Genomic DNA, 13,114 nt, shown 5'->3' with positions numbered 1-13,114 from the left:
GTAAAATTTTTTTCTGCTAAGTATTTCTTACATATTGTTTTAATAAGATTTATATACAGAAATGTGCACAAAATGCAGAAAAGATATTCCGCTTTATATAGCAAAGTCAAAGCCTTTTTATGACTGGATCTCGTGATTCCGTCCGCATTTTCTGTTTCGCTGTAATAGTAAGTCCTTATGTAAACAGTGTTTTACTCAGCAAAATATCTTCATTATCTTTTTAGTACTGGTACAAGGTCTGGTTTATTTGTGCCTCATTTTTACTTGGTAGTATTGTTTGCAATCTCAATCCAGTTCCTGGAATCTCCACCAAAGCCTTCAGAGTTGTTTCAGCTCCTGGACTTCCAGTTGTTCCAGTTATACTTAGTCTGTTTCTTGTCATCTTTTCCAGGTATCTCATGGACGGAGCCGAATCCAGTTCAGAGAGTGAAGAAGAACAGGATGAGAGCGAGGAGGAAGCGCCAAAAGCGGTAATTGTTTTGTCTGTCATGTATGTTCATGTCTCAAGAAACATGCAAAACTGTCTGCCTTCACTTCATTCGTGAATAAAAAAATAAAAATATGCAAAAGAGACAGCATCTTCAGATTTGTTGACTTCCTGACGATGTTTCGAAAGCAGGAAACACATCAGTGGCGTTAATGTGAAACTAACTGCAGCGTTGATTTTCTCACGTTATCTAGAAAACACCAGAAAAGAGGCAGACGACCCCAATAAAGCAGACGATTAAGAAAGAAGAGGAGGAGGAAGATTATGGAGGTTCAACAGATGATGAAGATCCAGGTAAAGACAAGGAATAGCAATGGAGTGTGCAAGGTTTTTTCGTCTTGTTTGCTTATCTTCTCCTGAAATGTTTTGAAGTTTATTTTGTTCTACTCGGATGCAAGAGGAGGATTTTGATCTAGAGCGCTTTTGATTGGACAAGAATCTTATTTAGGTTTGTTATTAGTTGTCCCTCTTTAACATGTTAAAATCAGCATAAAATCTTTCTTCAGTTTTGTTTCATTTCAAACAAACCTGTAAACGTCTTCTAAAGGCTTCATCATCATCATCATCAATAAGTAGCTGAAGGATGAAGGGTTTGAAGGATAATGAGTTGGTTATTTTTTGTGAAGGTTTACACTAGGGTTCATTATTATTTACTTAAATACTTTTGTAAAATTTAATAATATTTTGAATTGGTGAAATTTTTTTTTTTACTTAAATTTTAGTTTGTCATTTTTTGACATTTTTATTGGTTTTTAAATATTTCTATTTAGCGTTAAATCATAAGAATTTCAAGTTTAAGTATTAAAATTTTATAAATGACTAATTGTTTGTATTTATTTATTTGTTTTAAGTGTAGTCATTTTTCATCTAATGTTTATATTGTACTTTTAAGTTTCAGTAATTTGATCAATTTTTTGTCATTTTTGTTTTTAAAAATGTCTCTTTTGCTTTCAAACTTATTTCAAGTACTAAAATTACAAACTTTTGATTTTCATTGATGTTTAAGTATTTTATATTTTCAGATTTTTCAATAAATTAAAATGCAGTTTCAGTTTTAAGTAATTTGATCGTGATCTTTTTAGACATTTTTATTAGTTTTTTATTTCTATTTAGCTTAATTTCTAAAAATGTATTTCACGTTTAAGTACTAAAAAACAACTAAAACTATTTTCTTTCATATTAAAATATGAAATAATTTTTTTATTTAGATTTTAATTAATTTTGTCAAATTTCTATTTAGTTTTACTTCATATTTATTTCATGCTTAAGTACTATAATGACTAAAACTAATTTTCATTTAATATTTATATTTTTTCATTTTCAATTAATGTAAATTTTCAGTTTTAGTTTATATTTTTTGTAGACATATTAGTTTTTTTTTTATATATTTGTTTGCATAATTTATTACAATTATTTGTTTCAAATTTAAGTAATAAAACAACTAAAACTTTTATTTTAGTTAGTTGCCAAAACAACATTTCTAATTGTTTACTTTTGAGTAATTTTTTTTCTAATATTTATATTTTTTCAGCTTTATTCAGAAATAGAATTTTCAGATTTATTGTCAGTTTTAAACAAAAATGTTTTGCTGTAATTCATATTTCTGTCAAGTTTAAGCAATAAAATTACAAACTATTTTTTTTTAGTTTCCTGCTAAATGAACATTTTTAATTTCATTAACGTTTTATTTGTTTTTTTATTCTAAACTTCACATTTTTTCAACTTCATTTCAAATAATTTAAAATTTCAGCTTTATTTCAATTAACAAAAATGATTTTAATTAACAATAACACACAAGTCAATAAAGCAGCTGTAGCAAAGCTGTTCTTCACTTTTGACATCAAAATCTAAACAGACATGTGCACAAGGCATTCAAAAAGCAGACAGGATGTCAAAGTTGTTTACATCAGGTTTGTGGTTGATGTAATTCTGCCAATTCTTGTGCTTAAATCTCTGATGACCTTTCCCTCCAATAAATGAGTGGCCTTTGAGCGTCTGCATGACCTTATGGAGTTACGGCTTAAGCAGAATCCGTGTAAGATTGTGCATGTAAACCCAGAGACAGCATTGATAATTAAAGGACATTTTAAAAGATTTATTGACGTCATCTACGTCACCGTCAACCTGCCAGAACAGGTAAGGCTTGCCAACGGCGCTCAGGCTCTCATCGAATATCATTAGCATGTCAACCCGTTTGCCGCGGGGTCCCTTCACTCCCGGCTGCGTGTCGCACGATTACGAGGGAGGACGGGAGAGGTGGAGAGGCCGGTTAATGAAGTGCGTGTAAAGCAGCGCTTCAATCAATCAGGAGAAAATGTAAAACGGAGGGCTGTAAGAGAGCAGCAGAACTGGAGAGGCCCGTAGCATTCGCACAGACGAGACTTGGGCATGTTTCTCATTTCTATGTAAATTGAGAGTCCTCTCTTTCCTGGATGTGTTCATGCAACTTGAGCAAAATGGTGAATCATTGTTTACGAACGCTGCTTCACGATCGTCATTAGGGATGAGCGGCTGGATGGCGTAATGTGCAATAATAGAGATGTGTCAACAGGTTGAGATTTAGATCGTGCATTTATGCCACAGGTTGATGTATTACTATTAGCACGACTATAAGTGAAGCCTGTGACAAAGAAACAGAGAATACTGCAAACATAGAGACTGGCTGTGTTCTTTAGTAGCCTGTTTTTGTTAGGTTGGCTTGAGAAAGCTATTTAAACTACTACTTATTCTTCTTAGACTAAAATACCTGAACGATACCAAAGACTATAGAGTACCCAAGACATGTCACTCGGATAGTTGTGAATGGGGGAAAAATGCAACGTTCATTATGGCCGCGAAGCCCCGCCTTCTTAGTGAAAGAGCCAATGGTTGATTAGTAAAGTCAGTTCGTCACTGCAGCTGCTGTTAGAAGTCCTGGTTGCTATAGAAACAATCAGCGCTCTAATGGTGCGCTCTAATGGTGCGTTCACACCGGACGCGACTTGCGCGGAAAAAACGCGCTATTCGCACGTAGTTGAACGCTTGAACATTTGAGTTTACTCGCGCCATTCGTTCGAGACATTTTCTTCACAACAGACGCGAATTCGCGTCATGGGAGGGGCGGCTGCCACTCGTCAGCGGGAAAGCAGTTGTAAAATAGGTGAATGAGCTCAATTTGCCAGCTTTAGCTTGCTTGTAGTCTCAATATGTATGTATATGTAGGTCAAATTGAGTAAAGAGCGTTTTTTAAAATTTACCAGATTGTCCGACCTCTTCACTCACTTTCTTCCTAGAAAGATCCTTTTTATTCCTGTTTCTAGAAAAGTCCAAAGATGTATCGTACAGCTCCGAGTAACCACAGACAGCAACGGTGATTTTGTCCTCCATTGTTGTTTCGGATTTCTGCCACCGTCACTACTAGAGCAAGCTCCTGATTGGTTAACGCGGTGCGGATTTTCGCCAAAGTTCAGATTTTTGAACTCGCGCGAATGGCGCGGCAATCGCTTGAAACGCTCAATACGCGCTGCTCCATTCGCGCGTTTCGCGCTGCAGGATGGCTATTCGCGTCTTTGCATTGACTTAACATGTAAATCACTCGCGCTTGCCGCTTCATTCGCGTCCGGTGTGAACGCACCATTAGACGTGCGCTCAGTACTGCGCATGCGCACTTGCTCATTTAGCCGAAAAAATAAGCCTTTTTTTAACGCTATTGGAGCACAAGGGGCCACATTTATGAGGCAGTTTTTGTTGGATTTCTTTGGCGATTTGAAATACGAAATTTAATCGTCAGCTTGGTGAACAGTTTTGGAGAATTTGATGTTTCCCCATTCAAACAGATAGGAGCTGCACTTGCCTGCCAGAGTAGCGTTTCAAAGATGGCCGCCGAGTGACGTGACTTGCCTTAAAGGGACTTTGACGATACTCCTCCTAGAGTTTTAACTCTACTACCACCAAACTCAGCCCAGCTCTTCACACTGATCTGATTTATGGTTTCATACAACTGGAGATTAAATATCTCAAAAATCCTATAGACTTACATTGATGGAAGTGTTGCCAAGTCTATGGTTTTCCCATGGTATCAATGTGCTAAAACATGCTAGCAATGTATTAAATCATGCTGAAACATGTCATTAGTCTGTTAAGTCATGTTAACGATATGTTAGCAACATGCTAATCATGTTAGAAACATCATATCAATATGTTAACAAAATGTTAATCATGCTAACAACATGCTAATCATGTTAGAAACATGATTAACAAAATATTAACTATCTTAATTGTGTAAAAAATTATAGCAACATGCTAATCATGCTAAAACATGCTAGCAATATGCTAACTACATGCTTTTCATGTTAACATGCGAATAATGTTAAAACATGTTAATCGTGTTGGAAAAATGCTAACAGCATGCTGACTACATGTTAATCATGTTAGCAACATGCTTATCATGCTAATTGTGTTGGAAAAATTTTAACATGTTAATAATACTGAAAACATGTTAACAACATGCTGGCAACATGTTAGTCATGTAAAAACATGGTAGCAAAGCACTAATGATATTAGCAACATGTTAATCATCCTAGCAATATGGTAGCTACATGTTAACATCATTGTTGTTACATGTTAATGACATGTTAATCATGCTCAAACATGCTAGCAGCACATTAATCATGCTAGAACCATGCTAGCAATATGGTGACTACATGGTATTCATGTTAACAACATGCTAATTATGTTAAAAACATGCTTATGAAATGCTAATCATATTGAAAACATGTTAGCAACATGCTAATCATGCAAAAAACATGCTAATGCTAATCATGCAAAAAACATGCTAGCAAAATGTTAATCATGTTGGAAACATGCTAGAAACATGCTAATCATGTTAACAACTTGCTAGTAACATGTTAATCATGCTAAAACATGCTAGCAGCACAGTGATCATGCTAGCAACGTCCATCAGCATTTTTAAACTTCAAGCTTTAAACTGCTTTAAACTTTCAGGCTAGGCTTTCTCGAACCAACCTAAAGTTTGTCTTGATGAACTTTATCTTGTTTTTATTAACATTTTGAATTAGTAGCTTTAATTTAAATGTTAGTTGTAGTTTAGTAATTTAGAGTTTAGTAACTTGTAGTTATAATTTTTTTTATTAAATATTTTTTTATTTTTGTAGTTATTTTGTAGTACTTATTTTAATGTCGGGTTCGACAGAATGAAAACACGTTGATATGTTTTATTTTAAGTTTAATTTTACATTTTCAAAGTTTATTTCAACTAATTAACTTTTCTAACTATAATAACCCCGTGTCAAAGGGAGGAAGCCACTTTTTTTTTTTTTTACTTTTTTTTACTCAAACGTTTCATTAAGTTTCATTAAGAATCTGTTTTTGCACTGTTAGACTGATTCATTAGTTTTGCTTCGCATCTATCAAGATCCAAATAAAAGGAGAAAATAATCAAATGAGATAAAGCACCTTTAATTTTTAAGGCATTAATTTCATGATCTATTCAAAATAGACTCTACTGCATGATTTATTTTAATAATGTTTTTCTGTATAATATGTTTGTTTACTGTTTTGGACATAATATCCACTCCTGCTGATTCATGTATTTTCATGTTGTATATCCGCTCACAGAGGACGACGCGTCTGGCATGGACACTGAAGATGAGCTGAACAGGTGCGACATTTATTGCTTTTCAAATACAACATCATTACGTGATATTTGCACCGTAAAATGAATAATGCAAAGGAGAGCAAGTAGAAAATACAATATTACTTTAATAATAATAATAACAATATTAATAATAGCGAAAAAAATGACGTGTAGAGTCATAATGCACAGCCAGCACCAAATAGACAGAACAGCAAAACTCAAAACTGTGTGGTATTATAAGTGCTAACATTCATAATTAAATAAACATAGTTTATTTTAATAAACAACTTACGCTTGTTAAGTACGGCCGCTGCTGTCACCGGAAAAACTTTTACCCCGCAGGCCCCAATCCGGAAGCCAGAAACACGGAAGTGTGAAAAAGGCTAAAATTATTCAGGCTATTGTCTAAATGCAGCTGAAGAAGAGTTATTGATCAGGGTCAAAGTGCAAACCTGCATGACAGTGGTTTTCAGATTGTGTTAATCAGATACAGTGCTATCATTCTTTCTGCCATAGTATTCACTCCAATACTGTTTTTAAGCCAATCATTTTCCCTATGTTTGCAAAATTGCACAAAGTTGTACAGATTTCTGTAAAATGGAACAGCCATCACAAAATCCACTGAAATCCTTTTGTAAATGTTAGATTGGTCATGGATCAGCGATCTCAAAGTAAAACTGATTGTGCACAGGGTTTCCGCGGGGTCTTAAAAAGTCTTAAAAAGTCTAAAATTTAAAAATCAAAATTTTAGGCCTTAAAAAGTCTTAAATTCGCTGTTCTAGGTCTTAAATAATTTTACACAGGTCTTATTTTTCCGATGTCCATGTAACGCTACCTCTAATGCTCATCTAAATTCTCTTTCTGTTGTTTCCGTGGTGTTGTAGTTCTTTATTTCACTATTCCAAATATAATTTGCTGAATTTAAACTACAAATGAGACCAACATGCAATAGCCAATCAGCTTTCTGTTATTGGCGCGAGTCTCTCTCGGATTGTACCGCAGAAGTCAAATGGATTTAACTTTTTAGCTATGAGGAAGTGCAAGTTTAGCGAAACTGGGCTTAGAAAAACTGAATATAGGGCTTGGCTAAGGCCAGTTGCTAACAACTGAAGTTTTTTTTGTCCCTCTGTGGAAGTTTCTGCGTCTTCAGACAGAATCGCAGTATTTATATAACATTTATAATATATATATATTTATAAATCAATAAATGTATTTAAAACATTAATCTCACTTTTAATTTTGCAGTGTAAATTATGTAATCTCACTGCTAACAGCCATTTAGAATTTATTGATAAATTCATAAAATAAATTTCAAAGGTACACATACATTTCAAAAGTAAAAAAAAAAAAAATCGCTTCAGAATTTTTTTTTTTAAATCAGATATATCTAGTGGTACTTTTATGGGGATATTTTGTGTGGAATAGTATCTGCTGATATGGAAAGTTCACTGTATATCATGGTAATAAATTTAATTTATGACAGCCATGAAATTTTGTTTACTTTTTACATTAAACACATTAAATATCACATATGCATGTAATATAATATCTATTTCCATTACAGGTTTAGGTCTTAAATTTCATATAAGGTGGTATTAAAAAGGTCTTAAAAAGTCTTAAATTTCACTTGTTCATATCTGCAGAAACCCTGTGTGCAGACCAAACCGTAAATCATAGAGATTTGAAACTTGGATGTATGGTAGTACTCCCACCACCGACAATGTCACCAAATCTCGTCCCAATCGGCCTGACGGGGGCGCTACAGCGAACAAAAGTATGAAATCGATCATGAACGTAATTTTTGGGTATTTGGCTCTTTTTTTCTCTCTCTAAAAACCTACTTTTGCGAGTAAATATCAATAATTATCAAAACAAATCTAACTTTTGACTCATCATTGCAAAGGGACACCAAAACGTTCAGAAGGGCCAGGGCCATTTTTAGTAAAATGCTTATAACTCCTAAACGGAATGAGGTATCTTCACCAAACTCAGAACACTTATGTAAGAGCTCAATTTGAGGTCACAGGACAAAAATTGCGAAGCTTGGCCACTTGGTGGCGCTATTGGAACAAAAAAACATAAAAATGGCTATAAACTGCACAACCATTTGTCATTTCAACATGAAAATGAGGCCGATCGAAACGAAACTTGGTGGGCCTGTTCGACTCACGGCCCCAAAGGTCTGAGGGAAATTTGAAAGAAATCGGCCACTGGCGGGGGCGATGTTGCATTTTTCAAAAGCGTAAACGATTGTAAGGTGCATGGTTTTTTGCACATGCGCAATATTTTGTATCATATGATAGAACTCCTCATTCTGGATAACTTTGCCTCTAGAACCACTGCTGTCAATCAAATAATTTGTTAAATGATTGAGATGATGTCAAAAACCTACTTTTGCTAACTATTCCTAGCTCTAGGTCAATAATTATCAAAAAATTATATTTACCCTTGGGGAGGCTATAACAGGGTCATTTAGAAAAGGGGCCTGTCCAAATTTTCCCCAAATCCTACAAAGCTTAAAAGAAAACTGGCTAAAAACACATGCTAGAGCTGATTCTAAAGAAGCATGCAAAGTTTTAAGGAGATCAGACCACAGCAAGTGCTATAACATTCATAAACGTTAAAAGACATAATATTTCCATAGGAAATTACCTGGATTTGCCTTGATTTTGGTGGTTGCAGGCTTGCTAAATGTCTTTTTTTTATTTGTGCTTAAATGTATTAAAGCACTTGAACCCTGGTAATCGTTGCATGCAGCTATATATATATATAAAAAATACATTAAAAGTTGTGAAATATTATTACAATTTAAAATAATTGTTTTCTATGTGAATGTATGTTAAAATGTAATTTATTGCTGTGATCAAAGCTGAATTTACTCGTTATTAGTGTCACATACTCGTTCAGTATCATTCTTGTATGCGGATTTGCTACTCAAGAAACATTTCTGATTATCAATGTAGAAACAGTTGTGATGCTTTTTTTCCCAGGATTTTTGGATTACTGGAAAGCTTAAAAACATAATTTATGTCAAGCTGTAATATTAGAAAAATTGCTACCAATTTAGTGTGTCCTTGAGGAATAAAACAATTAATTTCTTTCAAAATAACTAATTCATCTGACTGGTGGTAAATGCCAAAAAACGCTGTGAAATATTTAATAAACAAAAATGCTTTAGCTAGGCCTTTGTATGCTTGTTTATGAAATATTTGGGCTAATATCATGATGCATTATAATCAACAACAGAATCTCTGCTGGTTAAAATATTTCTCTCCATGAATGTCAAGAAGTTCCACGTTTTGCGGATGCAGAAAGCTCCAATGTTTATGTTCGGCTGTTTTAGAGTTGAGATGGAACGCAAGAAGAAGAAGAAAATGGTGAAAGAAAGTACAGTTCAGGTGAAAGTTGAAGATCCATACGGCGGCTCTACTGACGAAAACACAGATGCTGAGGAAGAAGAGGATAAACCCATTCCCGAACTGCCAGGTCTGCATCGCCACTTTACATTAACATGGACCTCTTGTGTATTACATTTAATAAATCATCTTAATTTTTTCTCCTTCAGACTTCCTGAAAGGAAAGCGCTTCTATCTCTATGGCAAGTTCCCTGACAACCAGAAAAGGCAACTTCAGCGCTACATCATCGCATTCAACGGGTACGAGACAGATAAGTGCGAGAGCGTGAAGCGTCCGTAATCCATTCGAAGCGCTTCAGATGAATGGCATTAGCGTTGGCAGGCCTTTGAGAGGTTGTAGGTGGAGCGTGACTGATGAAAAGATCTGATCTGTTTGATTCCTCAGAGCTGTGGAAGACTACATGAGCGAGAAGGTCCAGTTTGTCGTCACCAGCGAAGGATGGGACGAATCGTTTGAGGATGTGAGTCTTGCATCGTTCTTTTTTTTTAGCTTCGTTGGTGGTGTACACTCTTAAAAATAAAGGCGCTTTGAAAGGTTCTTCACAGTGATGCCATAGAAGAACCATTTTTGGTTCCACAAAGAACCATTCAGTCAAAGGTTTTTTAAAGAACCATCTTTCTTAGCTTTTTCTAATCTGAAGAACCTTCTCTCGCCACAAAGAACCTTTTGTGAAACAGAAAGGTTCTTTAGATGTTAAAGGTACTTTATGCAACCATTTAGATAAAAAAAGGTTCTTCTGTGGCATCGTGAAGCACCTTTATTTTTTAAGAGTGTGTTACATACAAAAAAGTCACAAGAAATTTTTCTATGCTGAATATAGTTTTCTACTACAAATGACTTAAAGAACCATTGCATTTTGACTCCATTGGTCTTTTGGTTGACTTGACACCACTAAAAAGTGGCTTTTGAGCATTAAGTCAGGCTTTGTAAGAAATTTTGTCCTTGCGCTTTCAAGTTGCAGTCTTTTCCATATTGTGCTTTTATTAGACTCTACATTTGAAAGGCTTTGAGAAAGTCTTCACCGACAGCACATGTAGTTCTGGTTCCGTTCATCACGAGTCATTCGTGTGATGTTCTCTGGCAAGGCTGAAGTAGTAATAAAACCCTCACTCTTGTAAATGTCTCAAGGTCTTTTCTTCCTTTTCATCTTTTACTGCCTCTTCTGTCTTTTACAGGCCTTGATGGAAAATGGCAGTCTGAGCTTTGTGAAACCTACCTGGATTTTCGCCATCAATGACAGGCAGAAGATGCTACCGTACCAGCCCTACACTGTCGTCCCTTAACAGCGAGTTCAAGTCGTCTTGCTCTTTGAGAACACAGCCACATAGTTGATCCGTCGGTCATCATTTACTCACCCTCATGTCGTTCTAAATTTGTATGACTTTCTCATTTTTCTTTTGTGATCCATAGAAGATCATCATACAGGTTTGGAGGGATGCGTGAATGAGTATCTGATGAATTTTCATTCTTGTGGCTGAACTGTATTGCCTGTATCTGTCACAAGTCTTTGTTTTGATGTTGAAAAACGGACTAATGGCAGATACCAACCCAGAGATAAAAGACTCTGATCCATATTCATGATCTGTTTTACCAGCAATCCGAAAGCTGTTTATGAAGCTGTTAAATATTAATTACTAAAGACCTGGACCTAAGGTCCCTTTTGGATCTGACTTATGCAGAACATGCTCATTTTATATGTACGTTCACATATATGGTCAATTATTGATTAGCTTATCCATATTCACATGTGTTGCCCTCATTGCTTTGCTCAAGATTGAAGTGGTTTAACATCTGTAGGTAAAGCCTACAGAATATTACAACAATATTGCTTTGGTTTTGAGGTTTTTGAATGTTCAAACAACCATATTTAAGAAAAAATAGCACCTGATATAAATACTGCTGTAAAAATATCGATTAGTTTTTGTAGGTAATTTGTTTATGATAGATGAACTCTGATAGTTTTAATGCTTTTTTGATATTCACAGTTTTTATTTCAGATTTTCTTTAACGTGTGTCTCAATGTTGATGTCTTTTGTTTGTTTTGTCTTTAAATGAAATTAATATTTTGAAGTTCTGGTTTGAAACTGTTGCAGAATAAAGTTGGAAAATGGTTACACAAATTTTATTTTGCACAACACCAAGTCTGTCTGTCTTGCTGTTCAGAAAGGTATTTTTCTTGTAATTTTACACTTTTTCTAATAATTACTCTAATTGTACTCTTGTGAAATTGTCCACTGCTGGTTTATACAGGCTGACCAGTATCCAAAACCAATTTTAACTAGTTTTGTGTCTGTCCCAGCAAACCACTAAATCAGGATGGTTTATATTTCAGCCGAGATTCATCAAAGAGAATTCAGAATTGGCACAGAATATACTGTCCTTGAGTCCTTTGAGTCATTTTCTCTTCCTCAAAGTAATCTTTTACTGTTTTTGAGCTAGAAGCTCTAATTTCTATCCCTGTCTTTCACTTGTGTCTGTCTCAATGTCATGGCCAACTGGCAGAATCGCATTTTGTCTTTGTTTTATTAAATTAGCAGTGGATTGGCAGTGTTTTTGTCCTTTGACTTCAACTTATTTCTTGTCCTTCACTCAAGTGTTCATCTTCCTGAGTGTATACATCTATTTTATCTCTGAATTACATAAACTCACCTGTATGAGCACATGCTGCCACCTCTTTCACTCATTTGTTCTCTGTTACCTGGAAATAAAACATTTTTTTTTTTAATTATGAAAGGCACATAAAGTAGCAAAAATGATCTCTAAATGATCCCTTTCTTTACCTTTATATCTTTAACCAGCTATCCGTCCGTACGCCATTTTATCCGACTTTCCAATCTGTACTCTTTGTCTTCGAGTGAGTGACCGTTTATTCAGTTGGAAAGCAATTTGGCGCCCTAATTTGAACTTCGCGGTCATGTGAGCGTTTATCAACGGATCCCACCAGCGCGGCTCATCCAATCAAACGTTTAAAACAAACACATTTTAAACGGTCCCTTTTTATTTAAACTGACAATCTGTGCAAATAAAGAAACGCTATTAGTTTTTATGAGCGGCTCGTCCTGTCATGAGGAGAAATAAGCTGCATGAGTTATTACGGCTCTTATCGAGCTTATTTTAGACGTGTCTTTTCACAATGTATTTTATGGCGATAATAACTGTTAAAGTAAACGAATATAAATCAGATGAATAATGAGCGGGAGAGTCTGAGGGAGGAGGAGGCGCGCGCCTGTGAGGAACAGAGAGCGCGAAAATGAGCGGAGATCAGGTGCATCTGCAGCAATGTGCAGGCGGACTTACTGCATCATCTGCAGCTTCTCAATCACATCCTTATTCTAATTCTTCGTTAACATGAAAGAATTTTCTGTTGTTTCGTTGTAGGACTGCTGAGATGCGGGTGAAGCTCCCTTCTGACTGACAGTAAGTCACTTTTCCACATTCGTTCACCACACATTCGTTGCGCGGTTTGTGTTCGGGGCTAGTTGTCACAAGGTCTGTAATTCAATAACTTCGGGGTTTAAGCGCTTTTTTTTCTAGCAATTTTGCATGTTAGTTATTTCTAAATTCTGTCTTTGAAA

The 13,114-nt window shown here is 35.3% G+C and overlaps 1 protein-coding gene across 1 annotated transcript in view; it reads left to right on the top strand.

Annotated features, from left to right (window-relative positions):
- xrcc1 (X-ray repair complementing defective repair in Chinese hamster cells 1) overlaps nt 1-12,180 on the top strand; it is a 31,760-nt gene extending 19,580 nt beyond the window's left edge. The window contains exons 12-18 of the mRNA XM_073846865.1: nt 392-470; nt 682-781; nt 6,104-6,146; nt 9,466-9,608; nt 9,688-9,778; nt 9,924-9,999; nt 10,715-12,180. Coding sequence (XP_073702966.1) covers nt 392-470; nt 682-781; nt 6,104-6,146; nt 9,466-9,608; nt 9,688-9,778; nt 9,924-9,999; nt 10,715-10,822 — 640 coding nt within the window. The 3' untranslated portion in view covers nt 10,823-12,180. The remainder of the gene's footprint in view (nt 1-391; nt 471-681; nt 782-6,103; nt 6,147-9,465; nt 9,609-9,687; nt 9,779-9,923; nt 10,000-10,714) is intronic.
- The last annotated feature ends 934 nt before the right edge of the window (nt 12,181-13,114 follow it).

Source organism: Garra rufa, chromosome 9 (assembly GCF_049309525.1).
Source record: "Garra rufa chromosome 9, GarRuf1.0, whole genome shotgun sequence".
Classification (NCBI taxonomy): domain Eukaryota; kingdom Metazoa; phylum Chordata; class Actinopteri; order Cypriniformes; family Cyprinidae; genus Garra; species Garra rufa.
This window is presented reverse-complemented; position numbering and strand designations above follow the sequence as displayed.